Consider the following 17,497-nt stretch of genomic DNA (forward strand, 5'->3'; position numbering starts at 1 on the left):
TTCCTGGGTTTTGTCAAGGCGATAAGAAGATCTAGGAGAAGAAAGGGGAAAAAGTACCGACCAGAAGAGGATTACCACGAGGGCTATGAGGATGTGTATTATTACGCTTCAGAGCATTTTCGAAGTAAGCGCTTACCCTCCACCCTCCTCCTGTTCCTTCTCGCATGCTGGGGCTCACAATAAACCTTGCGTTCAGCTTTAATCTTAAATGCAAAAGGTTTTCCAGATGGTGTTCTCTAGGAGCTGTTCTGTAAGTACTCAAGTGCTACATTTTGCTTGATTTGTTGCAAGGATAGCTATCAGCATCTAAACAGGATAAAGGGTCCAGATCTATACACAGATTAATATTGGGTTGGCTAAAAGGTTCATTCAGGTTTTTCCCTAAGATGTTATATTTTCAGTGCAATTAATTGATAATGTTAGTATTTTAATGAGTCATTCAAAAAAGTATCTTGCAAGTCAATGTAGTAGGTGGTTAGAATATGTTCTGTTGTAATTGTTGCTTTTAGATAACTGGTTTTTTTTTTTGTTCTGAGTAAGAGACTAGTTTATTTGCAAGAAATAAATGTTCTTGTTCAAATTGATGCTGATAATTACTGTTCCTCATGCAGACTTCCAGACAGTTATCTATGATTAATCCAAAGTGTTGTTTGTAGAAGGAAGTTCAAATGCTTTTCTCTGATGCATGTTTGTAATTTTATTATTAAGGGGACTCCTACTTGCTGGCAACTAGAAGCAGTGATACCTTAAGAAAAACAGAATATATCCATATTAAGGTATTTGTAAATGAGCTTCTAAATAGCAGAGAACTGGAATTTTGTCTTATACTTATTGCTGCTTTAAGTTCCTCGTGAGATTTGCACTTGTCCAATAGTTTTTAAGTGCCCAGAAATGCCTAAAGGTGCAGAGAGAGAGAGCAGCTACATGATTTATGAGGTATCTTAAATGGGAGACATTGGCAGTTATGCATGCTCCACACTTACAAAATGCAAGTTATTTTTATCTTCTTGAATAAGAATCTTTATAAACTTGTATTTCAGTTCTAATTTGTCCTGACCTTTTTGATGTCTAACCATGAATATATACCATTCACAACTTTTGAGTGTTGACTGATAATTTAGATTCTGTTTCAGTGATATTGAAATCCATGAGAGTTAGTTTTAAATGCCAGAAATCCTGTTGTGGCTGATGAAAGTTGAGATTTGAAAATTCATGTGATAGCAAAAGCATAATAATGCAAAATTATAATTCTTTGATATTTACTTGAATAATATGGCTGTGTTGCTTTTCCACAGTAATTCCTGAGTTTTAGAGATGTTTCTTTTTTTTTTTGCATGGATAGTCTGTTCTATTGTAGTGACAATCCATGTTTCCTGAACTTAGTTTCCATTGAATTTAACTAAGATTTGTGTCATATCAAAAAGTGCTGTCAGTTTTCATGCATAATTCTGAAAACTTGGAGACTGAAAAAAAGGAAATTTAGAAACTTTTAGTTACTTTGGTGTTCATGGTGCATATTCTCACAACCGAGTCAAATTCACACCTTCTTGGGTTTGTATTATGATGTGTTTGTGCAGATAGAATCAAACAGTCTCAAATGCCTGCTTGTTTTGATAAGAATTGAAAAACAACAAAAGTACTTTATAAGTTTACAAAATGTACCTTCGAGGAGAAATATTTATGGAGATATCTAAAAAATATCCCTAAACTAGACTTTGGAAAATGATATATCAAGGACAGTAGTCATTATACATTAAGTGCAATTTCTTAAAGAGAATCATGTCTGAATCTGATTTGTCAAAGACAAATTTTAAGAATAAAATACTGAATATCGAAAGTCATTTGCCTTAGATGCAAAACTGACATGTTTTCCCTGATGCTCTCTCAAAAAGTACCCAGTATGTAACATATAATTTTGTGGAGTTAGATGTGCATTGAATCTCCAACTTCAAACTGCTGTGTAATAAATAGAAGGTGTCACAATGGGCTCTGACACTTGGGATTTGACATTTCATTAGATGTCAAATAACCAGGGCTTTTAAAGAAGTCCTGTCATATAACATAATGACCTCTCATTGCATCTCTTGGCTTTAATTTCAAGGCCTCTCTGAATGGGATAGGAGAGACATCCCCTTGTATTTTACAGTTATAGGAAAATAGTGATAGTGACAATTGTCTTAAAACCAGTCCTTAAGTAGGTAATATGGTTGGATTCAATTACATTTGCAGCATATCTATTCTAATTAGCCTTTGACACAATTTGAAAATTTTATGCCCTGTATTTCCCTAGATGGCTTAGAAAAATTATTTATATTAAGATTTACAAGTTAGTGAAATATACTGATGACATTCACATCTTAGTTAATGGTGCTGTTGGTAAACCAGAAGTGTCATTATTATTTTTCTCACTGTGATGTTTGTTTCTTGAAAGAAACGTACCTCTCTGTTTTGTCAATTTATCCAGTGGTTCAGACTACCACAAGGAATAAGGAACAATTGAACTAGAAAGACCTTCCCAGAAAATTCCTCAATAAGTCTGCCCTTCCTTTAGTTCATTCTCAAGTCTTTGCTGAAATTTAACTTTATCCTAGATAATGTCTCTTCTACTGTAGGGTTTCTGGTTTCAAATTTTACCATCTTTCCTTCATCTTAGATAAAACACAGCTTATAATTTCATGAAATGCAAAAACTTGAATTAAAATGTCAGTAGGGTCTGATGCTGTGAGAGAGAAGTTGTTCTAACAACGGATAAGTTTTCTGTAACTCCATCAAAACTGAGTTTTAGCAATGATCATGACGATAGACTGATTTTAAATCTTCCCTGATTTTATGTTGACCTAGTGAATATCTCTGTGCATAGGATGACTTTGCTTAGCTTTTTAAAATCTGATTTCTTCACTCATCTATCCTTTCATAATTCTAAAGTTAGAGTTTAAAGCAAAAGAGACACTGATGTATAGAACAGTCTTATGGACTCTGTGGGAGAGGGAGAGGGTGGGAAGATTTGGGAGAATGGCAATGAAACATGTAAAATATCATGTAGGAAACGAGTTGCCAGTCCAGGTGAAGAAAAAAAAAATAAATAAAACATTGTTTGGAGAAAATCACCATACTTTTATGGGGTTTTGTTTCATAAAATTTAATAGGAGATGAGTTTCTTAAGATTTTTCAAGTTCTAGAACTCTGTGGTTTTAAACTTTGTTTTATTTTCTTAAATAATTCAGGTAAAGGTACTTAGTGAAGGATTTCAACCAAAAAATTCACCTATGTCATGAGGAAATTGTTTTTCTGGCAAGAATTGTCAGTAGGGAGATTCCTGTTCCTCTAAGTTAATAACCTATTACTGAATATCAAGGAGTTTTGTAGAGTGTTTATCAACTTACAAAATTCTGACCATGTTGGTAAGTCCCAGACTTCATCTTTTATATAATCTTATCTACCCGAAACCACCATTTATTCTGAAATTCTCACATAGATGATTCATTTGGTATTTTCACTTCAGAAGACCTGGCACTGATTACAGAACTGATTTATAAACCTTAATGCAACAAAAAGCTAAAAAATGATCCTGAAATTCAATTTCATGGTATTTGGTGCTTTTGTTTTCCACCAAATACTTGGTTTTATAGTATTGCCTTTTTAAAGACTCTGATAGATCATATTTTGATTAATTATCATGCAAAATATAAATCCTGACTCTATTTTTATGTATATTTTTACTTAGCCACACTGGATAATTTTCAAGTTCTAAGACAGATAACGTGCATTTTATAAGCATTCTCTAAGTGCTATTCATATCCATGATAGGGATACTGATGTGCCAGAATCCAGGCAGGGCAGGGTTATTGAATGACTTTAAAAGGAAGAATTTGTTTATCCCTTTTGAATATTAAAGTATGTGAGCCACTTCCACCTGTGGCCCTGGCACCTTTCTGCACGTGTAATGCCTTTGAATTAGTCATGGAGTTCCTCCAAGGTAACCACTCTGCTCTGCTTTCATCCTCACTCACCTGGGCAGGTGAGCGCTGAGCAGTGAAGCTGCTCAGGGCAGTCCTCAGTGACCCATTCACCTTTCCAGATGAGGTCCTTTCAGGAAAATCAGAGAAAGAGGGGGAACGGGAATGTAGTTTAGATCTTTTGAAAATAGATCATTTGCATTAACAATTTTTTTGTTCTTTTGTTGTTATTTGCCTATTCTAATAGATATTGAGCAACAATTGTGATGTGCATCCATAAAAGTCACTTTATTAAACAATGTCTGCATCTGAAGTCTGGATTAGTCAAGTAAGGCCTTAAATTGCCTGAGATGTTCAAACTGCATTTTAAGAGAGCTGTTCACTTTCTTTTATTTCATTTTAAAATGTCCTGCATTGTTTTTATGGAGAAAAAAAGTTTTGGTAGTGGGTATTTGTAGTGTGAGACTTTTTAGAAATTGGTGTAATTAGTTCAAGTAACTTCTCACTAGTTTCCTCTACAAGTTTGGTTTTTGTAAAGTCATGCAACCACGTCCTCTCTGCTTCCTGGAATTGACAGATTCGGATTCTCTCTCTTGATAAGTGTGCCAGAAGGATAGAGTGAGAACTTTCACATACACTTGGGACAGATGGCTGTCCCTGCTCTTCTGTGTGCAAAAGCTGAACACACAATCATAGGGGGTAGGGGTGGGAGCGGGGGAGGAAGAGGGAGGGAAGAGAGGGTAGCACATTTCATTGGTCAGCCTTACTTCTCCAAGGTTTCCAAGCATCAAAGCCATTTATTTCTATGTTAAAAACAGTAATCTTTGAACTGGCAGGTCTTGGATGTAAGATCCTGGATGATTCAAACCTTAGCTGTACTTAGTTTGATTCGCAAACTCCCAAACCAGAAACATTGATTATATTTCAGAAACAGGGTAAACTTGCTTGTTTATGGACTACACTGCTTATTTTTCTTTTCTAAAAATTGCTTTCCATCTCTAGTACATTTGTTGGTTGAAAATTGATTGGCCACCATGTTGCATTTGTCTGGGATGTTTTGTATCATCAACTCTATTATCTCAAACTGTATTTTTTTTCCACATGGAATAGTTTAAAGGAATATTAGCACTGAATATAAGAATTCATTTGTCCACCTGAGTCTTTTTAAATGAATAAAGTAGGATACAAACAAGGTATGTGACTTATGCGCACCTCCACTGATCCTTACAGAAGGCGGACCTCTTACAGTGTGGTCCTCTATCCTGTATTCCAGACTCTTTTAGATCTCTGATGACTCTTCTGATATTTAAGGGCTCAGATCCATCTACAAATGAACTAGAATCCTAATTTCCCTTGTAGGTATCTTTATTCTTTTGAACAGTGGGTTGTCTTATCTTAAACTAAACTCTTGAACAAAAACTAATTCCTAATATAATACTGCAAGTCAAATTAGCCTGGTGTCTTACTGGTTGTTGTTGTTTAACTGCTGAGTCCTGTTCAACTCTTTCGCTATCCATGGACCTTAGCCTGCCAGGCTCCTCTGTCCATGGGATTTTCCAGGCAAGAATACTGGAGTGGGTTGCCATTTCCTTCTCCAATCTTGTTTATAGATGATGCTAATAACAGTGATTGACATTGACTCAAAAATCAGCCAACAATATTTTTGGTATCACCTCCCATTTTCTCTGTGGTTTGCAAATACAGTCACTTCTGCTAATGAGTATCCCCTCAGGAGACTAACAATGGCATAAGTCTATCAGGAATATTAGAATTGGAAGGATCCTTAGAGCTTAGTTAGGGAGGCCTGTTATTTCATATAGGAAGTCCTTTCTCAGCATCCCTGCTATGTGAACCTGGAGCTTCTATTTAAATCATTCCAGTATGAACACTTTCACTTCCAGATCAAGCAAGTCATTGAATACACCTATGTCTCTTTTAATCAAGCTGTAAATTTTATGTGACGTTGTTTGAGTATTCCAACAAATACACTAATATGCTTAAAATTTTATCTTGACCCAGATAAACATAGACCTTGTTAGATTTAATATGCGATAAGATTTCACTCCTTCCTTCTCTTCACATTATTCTTTTGCTGATGTAACATATGGTATGTGGAGGTGAGTAATTCCTTCAATGCTATTTTTGTTTTAACTGTACAAACCCAGAAGAGTTTTGCATTGGACCTACATCCGTTTGGTAATTTTTTCTTTTTCCTTCTTTTTAAAAATTTTTCTTGGAGGTCATCAAATCTCCCATTTATTTAATGAAAAATACATCCTGTGCCATGTGTCTCCATGATGTAGTTAGACATCTATTTGTCTGCCTTGAAACTCTCTTATTCTCCCCTGAGAGGAGCAGTTCTCATATTTAAAATATCCCTGTTTCCACTGCAGTTTGGTCAGCCTTGATTAATGAAAACTGCCATAGTTATATTATTCCATTGTTATGGAATAACAATGGTTATGGGTGATTGGTCTGGCAGTGGACACATAAACCAAGCTGGGTCAATGAGAGCACTCCTCTGGGAGTTTGTAAATTCAACTCAGTGCCCTCTACCACATGGGAAAAAACAGTCTGGAATAGGAGAGAAGCAAGTCAACCTGTACAAGGATGAGAATGAAAGATTAAGAGACCTCTCAGAGTTTTATAGTCACGAGTCCAGACCGTGGAGTCTCTAGGGCTGCCCACATTGAAGTTCACATAGCTCGAAAGGACCAAAATAACACTGGAACTCAGATCAGCTCATTTCTAGTTTCAGAGTGTGGGTAATTTTTATTTTTTTTTAAGTTGGAAAATATTGTTTGGTATTTTCATTTAATAGAAATAGATGCCAGAGGTAGAAAAACTAGAATCTTTCAATTAAAGTTCCTACCCTCCAAAAACAGACTTCCCTGGTAGCTCAGCCGGTAAAGAATCCACCTGCAATGCAGGAGACCCTGGTTCGATTCCTGGGTTGGGAAGATTCCCTGAACAAGGGAAAGGCTACTTACTCCAGTATTCTGGCCTGGAGAGTTCATGGACTGTATGTCCATGGAATCATAAAGAGTTGGATACGACTGAGTGATTTTTACTCACCCTCCAAAATAGTAATTCTCTTAATGAGACTAAGGAACTCTGACTTTAGAAATATTTCTTAGATCTCTATGCTTCTTCGGTTTCTTATTTGTAAAATGAAAGCCTCCATCCCAGTGCAAAGAGCCAGAGACCCTCAAAGATGAACCATTGAAAGGTCTAGATGCAGTACTTAGAGCTGTGTCTCTTAGGGCCTCACACAGCCAAGGCAGCTGGAGGAAGACAGCTGTAGACAGATTTGAGCAGAAGACATGATTTCAATTAGCAGACAAACTGCTGTCCATTTAACATTCTCTGTCCTCACTTCCTGTTTAGAGTTAAATCTCATTTGAGAGGGGGCCACATGACTTCCCCATCCACATGTCACCAGGGTTCTGCCAGCACTATCTACAGTGGCATAAAAGAGAGCTTGGACATACACAAGGCAGTTCTTTTTCATCAGTATATGTCCTAGAATTAGGTGCTTTAGAATACCAAGTACAGGACAATTAGCCCTCCAAGAGGACGTGCATATGCTCTTGTGTGTATGTATCCACCGCCCACCACTGCCCCGACCCCGGACTTATATAGGTATATGTGAGACAAAGAATAACACCCTTTCCTTACTCTGAGGCCATACCTGTTTCTCCAGGCAGCTGTGTCCTGCTGGTTAAGGATGTGGGACCTGGGTGAGACTACCTGAGTTGAAATTCTGGTGTTCTCTCTTCACTGAGGAATGAACTTGGCAAGTAAATCTGCCTGTGCCTCAGTTTCTAAGTAAAGCACATCGGATAGTTATGAATAGCAGACTAAGAAGCTTACATGCATTATGCAGGCACTGGGGCACTGTGCTAGGGATAGAGGTAGAGCTTCCCAGGCAGCACTAGTGGTAAAGAACCTGACTGCCAGTGCAGGAGACATAAGAGACACAGAAATGATCCCTGGGTCAGGAAGATCCCCTGGAGGAGGGCATGGCAACCCACTCCAGTATTCTTGCCTGGAGAATCCCTTTGACAGAGGAGCCTGGCAGGCTATATAGTCCATAGCGTCGTACAGAGTTGGACACGACTGAAGTGACTTAGCAGCACAGAGATGTACTTTAGGGAGATTAGTGTGGTATTAGTGTATAAAAGGGATTAGAAGTGGAGACATAAAGAAAAGGGTAGATATGGCAGTTGTAGGAAAATATAGGTGTGAACAGAAAAAAATATATTCAACACACTGAATTTGCATTGCCAAGATGTCCAAGGAGAACTGTAAGGAAGCAACTTGAATTGTGGAAGCTGGAGTTATGGAAAGGATTCAAGAGATTTGGAAGAAAAGGGTATATAGATTTGGTGGATAAATCATGGGACAAGATGAACTTAGTAAGAAAGCAGTCTTTCAGTTGTCTTATGCTGAATATCCTTGGAGCTAAACCAGGAACACTGATTAAACATACAATTCTCATCATGTAAGAGAGAGGGTCAACAGACAGAGGAATCAGTTCTGTGGATACCTTAATAAGGGAATTCACAATGGGTACTGAATAGATTGCCCATTTGATTAATTTCTTACAATGCAGATGTAAAAGCATTAAATGCAAGTTGATTATGCAAAGAGAAATGCAACTCAAAATAGGTGTTAGGATTCAAACACTGGGTGTTTTGTTAGTGCTGTACATTTGGTTGTGATGTCCTGGAGAGAAAGCAACTTCTAAATAACTTTAGAAAGAGAGGGGACTAGTATATGCTACAATATGGAGGAACTGCAAAGTATGCTAAATGAAAAAGCTAGACTTGAAAGGCCATGTACTGATGCAGATGGGCACGTGGAATCTGCATATCCTTATGGGAGGATAAAACATTTTTTTAACTTTATTAAAATATTTTTTCTTCCAATTTTATTGAGATATAACTGCCAAGCTGTGCTTAGTCGCTCAGTCATGTCTGACTTTTTGCAACCCCATGGACTATAGCCCGCCAAGCTTCTCTGTCCATAGGGATTCTCCAGGCAAGAACACTGGAGTGGGTTGCCATGCCACCCTCCAGGGATATTTCCAACCCAAGGATCAAATGCAGGTCTCCCGCATTGCAGGTGGATTCTTTACCAACTGAGCCACTAGGGAAGCCCAGTTGACATGCAGCACTATGTAAGTTTAAGGTGTACATCATAATGATTTGACTTACGCCATGAAATGATTATCCCAGTAAGTTTAGTGAATATCCATCATCTTATATAGAAATGTTTTAAAATTAGACTGTGATAATGGTTGCATAATTCTGTAAATTGCTTGAAAATTATGAAATTATTTTTTTAAAGGACAGAGGAATAAGTGTGCTAATGAATATACATAAAGTTTTTGGTATTGTTTTAGCAGCTCCCAGAATAAGTAATGAGAGCTTATTTTGCACTGTGGAATGTCCTAGGCACCAGTTCAGCTACGAAGTGTTTATTAAGTACCAACTCAGAAAAAAAAGTCAAGTAAAATATGGAATACAGAATGATTCACCTTAGTGCAAGAGGGAGACATTCCCAGTGGTATTTTAGAATATATAATAGAATTGATTATATGCCTTTATATTTGAAGTGTTAGAATTCTACTCTGGTTTCTCATTAACTATTACATAAGCTTAAATCCAAGAAGCATTTCTGAAACATTGAACGATAGAACTGAGCTCTTTGGATCAGTGGATTTGAAGCAATATCAGCACTTAAATCTATAGTTATGTGGAAATTGAATTGAACTTCAGTTAACTTACTAATATATCTTTGAAGTGTATTACTTAATATATTAATATACCTTTGAAGATCTCTATTCTCGAAACTGCTTGAATTGCATCCAAAATACTATGGCTAAACAGATTATCATAATTAAGTAATTTTATATGTATTTACTTAGATTAAGTAATATTTCATATATAAGCTCCAGTGTAATGCTTGAATTTTCTCCTTTACTTCCCTCTCCTGCCAAGAATAGGAAGATAGTTGGTGGTAAGCCCCACCATTTTTATTCATTCACCAAATTTACTTGATAATACTCCTCATGTGTCAGGCGGCATTCCAGGTGCTAGAGATTGAGTGATACGGAAGAAAGAGGGTTGTTGCTTTCCTGAAACCAGGAATCTAACAATCTAAATGAAAAATCGTGTCCAGTACAATGGAGAAAATCAAAGCTTAATGGGATAGAGTGTTAGCGGTGGTAAAAAGGGGGTGAGTGTTTTAGCTCAGGTGATCTTTCTTTGAGAACTAGATGTTTGTGCTGACTCTGAAAGAAACGACAGAGCCACCATGAATAATCTGCATCAGAGTCAGGGCATGAAACCTACCAGAGTTAGAAATGTATTTATTCATCTCCATACAGCACTTACATTGACATCTTCTGAATAAGCTGTTTCCTTTGTCTTCGTTTGTAAAATCAGTTGTTTAGAATTGCGGATGCATTTTCCCCTGGATCTCAACACAGGCCTGACCATAAAGGCTTTTTCAATATTTCACTAACAGGTAAAATATAGCTATGGCAAAATGAGGCTTAGTTACTGGAGAAAACGTTAATTTTGCTGAAAACAAGTAGGGCTGCAGTTGCCTTTCATGTGTGTGTGTGTGTGATATATATATATATCAGAGTCTTCTACTAGACGATCAAGTTAGGGCATCAAGAATGGCAGTGGGGTTTCGGAGGAATGAGAACCTGGTTTACTTACCTTTAGATTAGTGTCAGCTGTTCTAAACATACATAGAGCATGTTTCTTAAGGTAAAAGTGTACTTCTCATATAATCAGAGGATACTAAAATGTATGCTTGTTTTTTAGTTTGCTTTTTTTTTCCCTGCAAGACAAAAATATATCCCACTTCTCCCAAATCTTTGAAAATCACCATAGTATAGAGACTCTTAACGGCTTGTGCATTTTATAGAAAAGATTATATGTCAAAGAAATTTTTTCTGGAGAGTGAGCAGTCATACAGGTTCTTTGGGTTATAGCCCATAGCATTGCCAGTCTCTGTACTTTATGGAGAATTGCACCCTTTACATTTCTGTTATTTATTATTTTACTAGCAATAGATAACCAGGGAATTTTATATTGTTTGTTGGAATAGTATATTTTTTTAGATCAGTGACGATTTGTTATAATTAGAAATAAATTCAGTATAAAATTTTAAAAATCTTTGTTTCCTGGTGATCATCTGAATTGCTTTTCTGGAGATGTGTCTATCCAACAAACAAAAAATTATACCTGATTTCAGTATTGTGAAAATAGGTGCTTCTGATTACTGCTGAGCTGGCCTTATGTTTTCATGTTGCTCTTCTGCTGGCAGTAGTATGTGATTCATGAATTTGAAGGTATGGAAATATTTGATTTATGAAGCCCCATTTTTAAGATAAAGCTAGGCACGTGTCATATGCCCTGGTTACATGTAAAATGTAACTGATATAGAATGTGAAGTCAACAGTGGCATCTTGCTGATTCTAAAAATGAGAAGTAGGTTAACAAATAGCCACAGTGGAGAGTTTTATAAACAGGTGCTGTTGTGGTTAACACTTGTTTTTATAAACCGTGATTGGCAAAAAAATTAACTTGTAGAAAAAATAATTTCTGCAAGTATTTGAAGATATGAACAAGAACTTACATTGCTCAGTGACTTTCATCCTTCCTGAATCATGATCATTTTTCAGGGAGCAGCTGTCAAAATTTAGGGTGAGACATATAGGTGCTCAGTTGCTGGTTATAAATTTCCACTTATGGATTTATAGTGGCCTTTCATTATTGGAATAGAGTGGGGGAATTCCCAGCACTTAAGAACTGCTGTTTATGGCTGGTTTTATCTACCAATATCAAGTTTTCATAATTTACAAGGACAGGCACCTCTTTCATTCTTAAAAATCGCAAAGTTTTTGTGTAATGGTGTATTTTGGACCATGTGGAAGATGATCAGGCATAAAAGGAACTCTAGAGCTAAGAAAAATTACTGGGATCTTCTAGTCCAGCCCTCTAATATTACATATGATGAATATCCTTAACAACATAGGAGTTAGCTCAGTAATTGATTTTTAAGGTTTAAAGAGAGGAAATAACACTCTTTAGGAGAGGGGGCACATAGCTAAGAACAGAACTGACATAAGTGTTTAAGTCTCTGAACTTGGTATATTTTTAATCTTGTCTTCCCTCTAAACATTTCCTGTTGCTTCAAATACTATCTTCAAGTGAATTTCCACTCCACCCCAATCTGAAAGGTTAGATCTGGGACACATACAAATGATGCCTCACTTAGTCTGTCATTTTGTAATTACCTATATATCTTTCCTGTGAGTACCAGGCCTTATATTCCAGCACCTAGGACAGTGCCTGGCTGCCTGGCTCATGCTGGGCCTTGCTTGAGTGTCTGTGGAGACTGATTCCCATGAGCCACCCACAGATACTCCTCTTACTACTTTATAGTCACTTATTTGCATATCCAAAATGATGAGGAAGTTTAGAAAAAGTACTCTTTGGTGGGAAAAGATTGTGTTTGTCCTATCCATAATTCCAATACTGCCCTTCTCCTATTTCTCCATGTAGCATAAAAGAACACAGCTCTTACAACTGGTTTTTAAGAGAAATGAATACAAAGAAAATAAAAGGGGAAATGAAATGTTTGTACCTTAAAATATTTTATAGACCTACCTTCTTTTTTCAACACATATTTGTTACACACTTCTTGAGGCTTGGTCTTCTGAGGTTAGTGCATGCTGGGCTGTGTGCTAAGCACTTTGCATGAGTTATTTTTATCTTATACACTTCTCGCAGCTCTGTGAGATGGATAATATCCTTATTTTCCATAGAACTACATGAAACAAGCTTAATTTTCTGAGCTGTTAGATGTTATTAGCAAATATTCATTTAGTTCAGTTCAGTGGCTCAGTCGTGTCCGACTCTTTGTGACCCCATGAATCGCAGCACGCCAGGCCTTCCAGTCCATCACCAACCCCTGGAGTTCACCCAAACTCATGTCCATCAAGTTAGTGATGCCATCCAGCCATCTCATCCTCTGCTCCTGCCCCCAATCCCTCCTAGCATCAGGGTCTTTTCCAGTGAGTCAGTTCTTCGCAAGAGGTGGCCAAAGTATTGGAGTTTCAGCTTCAGCATCAGTCCTTCTAATGAACACCCAGGACTGATCTCCTTTAGGATGGACTGGTTGGATCTCCTTGCTGTCCAAGGGACTCTCAAGAGTCTTCTCCAGCACCACAGTTCAAAAGCATCAATTCTTTGGCGCTCAGCGTTCTCACAGTTCAACTCTCACATCCATACATGACTACTGGAAAAACCATTGCCTTGACTAAGTGGACCTTTGTTGGCAAAGTAATGTCTCTGCTTTTAAATATGCTGTCTGGGTTGGTCATAACTTTCATTCCAAGGAGTAAGCGTCTTTTAATTTCATGGCTGCAGTCACCATCTGCAGTGATTTTGGGGCCCCAAAAAATAAAGTCTCTCACTGTTTCCACTGTTTCCCCATCTATTTCCCATGAAGTGATGGGACCAGATGCCATGATCTTCGTTTTCTGAATGTTGAGCTTTAAGCCAACTTTTTCACTCTCCTCTTTCACTTTCATCAAGAGGCTTTTGAGTTCCTCTTCACTTTCTGCCATAAGGGTGGTGTCATCTGCATATCTGAGGTGATTGAGATTTCTCCCAGCAATCTTGATTCCAGCTTGTGCTTCTTCCAGTCCAGCGTTTCTCATGATGTACTCTGCATATAAGTTAAATAAGCAGGATGACAATATATACTCCTTTTCCTATTTGGAACCAGTCTGTTGTTCCATGTCCAGTTCTAACTGTTGCTTCCTGACCTGCATTATAGGTTTCTCAAGAGGCAGGTCAGGTGGTCTGGTATTCCCATCTCTTTCAGAATTTTCCACAGTTTATTGTGATCCACACAGTCAAAGGATTTGGCATAGTCAATAAAGCAGAAATAGATGTTTTTCTGGAATTCTCTTGCTTTTTTGATGATCCCGCGGATGTTGGCAATTTGATCTCTGGTTCCTCTGCCTTTTCTAAAACCAGCTTGAATATCTGGAAGTTCACGGTTCACATATTGCTGAAGCCTGGCTTGGAGAATTTTGAGCATTACTTTGCTAACGTGTGAGATGAGTGCAATTGTGCGGTAATTTGACCATTCTTTGGGATTGGAATGAAAACTGACCTTTTCCAGTCCTGTGGCCACTGCTGAGTTTTCCAAATTTGCTGTCATATTGAGTGGATCACTTTCACAGCATCATCTTTCAGGATTTGAAATAGCTCAAGTGGAATTCCATCACCTCCACTAGCTTTGTTCATAGTGATGCTTTCTAAGGCCCACTTGACTTTACATGTCAGGATGTCTGGTTCTAGGTGAGTGATCACACCATCGTGATTATCTTGGTCGTGAAGATCTTTTTTGTACAGTTCTGTGTATTCTTGCCACATCTTCTTAATATCTTCTCTTGCCTTAGGTCCATACCATTTCTGTCCTTTATCGAGCCCATGTTTGCATGAAATATTCCCTTGGTATCTGTAATTTTCTTGAAGAGATCTCTAGTCTTTCCCATTCTGTTGTTTTCCTCTATTCCTTTGCATTGATATTCATTAACCATTTACTATGTGCTGAGAGTGGTGCGTCACATCTCCCAACTCCCGTGCTGTGTGCTTCCCCCCATGTTTCTGTTCAGGGATGCTCGTGTGATAGGAGCCCCTACCCTCATGACAGGTCGATGACCTCCTGGGTTATGTTGGGCAGAATTCCAAGTCTCCTAGGCTATAAAGACATCAGAAACAACTGCTGTTATGACTATTTTTGTAACAAGATAAATTTTCTTCTCAATCCTGTTCATTCAGTTATTTTGAAATCAGTTGTGCTTTTGAACAGGACAATTTGCTGTATTAGATTCTAGTGTAACTTTGTGGTGTATGCGTGTGTGTATTCTTTCCCACTGAATCTTTAATTAGGAAACGATGTATACAATTCACTGCATGTTTGGATTAGAACTTATGGTCACCAAGGTTAGCAAGCAGATCTAATGTAGGATTGGGTCCTTGACTCAGCCTTGTTCATGATCGCATGAGAACACGGGAGTGAGAGCAGAATGGCTAGGACACATCTGGTCATCTGAACATGGATGTGTGTGGTGTCTATGCTACCCAAAATGCAGATTATTAAAAGTTGAACTGTCCAAAACCAAAGCGTCTATGTGAATATGAATATAAATCTATCATAAAAACAAAGAGTTCTCTTAGGGGTTGCAAATAAATCCTAGAATTCATGATAGTTAGAAAATTATATAGGAACTAGTCTTCTTTATTTATTTTGTTTATTACTAAGTCACACATGAATCATATCTGTCCTATATAAAATGCTCACTTGTCAAGTTTGCTGATGGGAAATACTAATCAAGGAGAGTGAAGTTATTTACTATAATATATGAATTTTAAGAGTGGATAATATTCTAATACTTGACAACCGTGATCAAGGAACTCTCAGTGTCAGGTTATGTCATTTATATTTTCCAGTTTGAGCTTGACTTTATTGAAGTATCTTCCCTATGGTTTTGTAAATGTCTCAAATATTTAGCTGTTTGTTCTTTTTTGATTTGGAAGTTTTCTGTTTTTTACTTAAATTTTTTTCCTTTAAATGCAAGTTTCCCAAGTAATCAGAAATCACAATACTTTAACCTGACAGGGATGCCTTACTTTGAAATATAACAGCAAACCTCAGAAATTACCTATTTACCTAGATTTCTATAATGTCAAAAGCAAAGGATAAAATTTAAAGATAAAAGTTATAGGGAAGTGTATCATTTTTAAGGTGTTTTATCAGTTATTTTGAATTCAGACACTGGATAACTTTTAATAGTATCAGAGTTTTCTATTTTTAGATCCTTTTCTTTTTCAGAAGTCTTGTTAAATTCCTGAAGAATCCACGTGTCAGAATGTTGCTGAGTTCTTATTCTTTCGTTAAGGGTCCAGTTGCCTGTGCAATCACCAGCCGCCTTGAGTACCTGTCTCCTCTGGACCACAGCTTCACATGCCTGCCAGTGCATGGCCTTAGTGCCACCAAACCATCCGTGGTCTTTACTCCTGTTCCCAGGTTACTGACTTTATTGGAAGAAAAAGACTGTACAGCCATGGAGGTTGGCTGCATTACAAAGTGATGAGTTCCAGCCTCAGCTGGGCTTTCTCCGCTAGTCATCAGTCTTTGTCTTTATCTCTAGCCACTCTCTTACCCTTTCCCCAAGCAATTATTCTGCTGTTGTACCTCTCTTCTGAAGTCCCAACCTGCTCTTTTCCTCCCAAAACACACTCTCAACCAAAGACGTAGACCATCTCTCAGTTCTCTTAAACTCTCCCGCACTTCCCCCCAACCTCCCAAATATCTTTTACCAAAAAGAAGAATTCCATATATACACCTTGGACATTGTCATCCCTAAAGCACAGTGAAGGTGCTCAGTTAATAGTAGACTGATCGGTGCCTCCAGGTCCTCTGGCTTCCACATCTGCCACTTCTCTGAAAGTGATCCAGCAAAGGTAACTGGTGACCTGCTGAATGTATAGTTGTTGTTGTTCAGTCGCTCAGTCGTGTCCAACTCTTTGAGACCCAATGGACTGCAGCACGCTAGGCCTCCCTGTCCCTCAGCTTCTCCCGGAGTTTGCCCAAGTTCTCGTTCATTGTATCGGTGAGTGTACAGTTAGCAGCTTTTAAAACTTCTTAACATTGTTGATCTTTCTGTGGCGTTTGACAGTTGGTCATCATTATATATTTTGAGTGTTTCCTCTTTTGGCTTCTATGGTTCCATCTTTTTCCTGGTTCTCCTCTTTTCTGATCACCTACTTCTGCTCCCTGCTTTCCTGGCTCTTTTGCTTAACCCCTTCTTATAAACTCTTCCTGGGCATCTCTGCCTTCCTCTTCTGTGTAGTTGAGATGTCGCACATGAGATCCATATTGCCATCTGTCATCTGGCTACTCCATCGCCTCAGATTTCAGCATTTCCTAAACTGTACTCAGTACCTTATCGTCCACCCACATGTTTGTTCCACCTTCCGTCTCTCTTTTAAGGCATAGTCTTCTAAAATCTTATCCAGAATAAGAAGCTCAAAATCATTCCTCACCTTACCTTTTCTACTTTTTTCAATTATATTTTATCTACATCAAATTTCCTCTTTGTTTTTTTTTAATTTAATTTTATTTTTAAACTTTACAATATTGTATTAATTTTGCCATATATCAAAATGAATCTGCCACACGTATACATGTGTTCCCTATCCTGAACCCTCCTCCCTCCTCCCTCCCCATACCATCCCTCTGGGTCGTCCCAGTGCACCAGCCCCAAGCATCCAGCATCGTGCATCGAACCTGGACTGGCGACTCATTTCATATATGATATTATACATGTTTCAATGCCATTCTCGCAAATCATCCCACCCTCTCCCTCTCCCACAGAGTCCAAAAGACTGTTCTATACATCAGTGACTCTTTTGCTGTCTCGTAAACAGGGTTATTGT

At 37.8% G+C, this 17,497-nt stretch overlaps 1 protein-coding gene across 1 annotated transcript in view; it reads left to right on the forward strand.

Moving 5' to 3' along the window:
- Window positions 1–17,497, forward strand: part of GRIP1 (glutamate receptor interacting protein 1) — a 464,606-nt gene that overhangs the window by 6,043 nt on the left and 441,066 nt on the right. The window contains exon 3 of the mRNA XM_010841627.1: window positions 19–124. Coding sequence (XP_010839929.1) covers window positions 19–124 — 106 coding nt within the window. The remainder of the gene's footprint in view (window positions 1–18; window positions 125–17,497) is intronic.

Source organism: Bison bison, unplaced genomic scaffold (assembly GCF_000754665.1).
Source record: "Bison bison bison isolate TAMUID 2011002044 unplaced genomic scaffold, Bison_UMD1.0 scf7180017864163, whole genome shotgun sequence".
Lineage (NCBI taxonomy): Eukaryota > Metazoa > Chordata > Mammalia > Artiodactyla > Bovidae > Bison > Bison bison.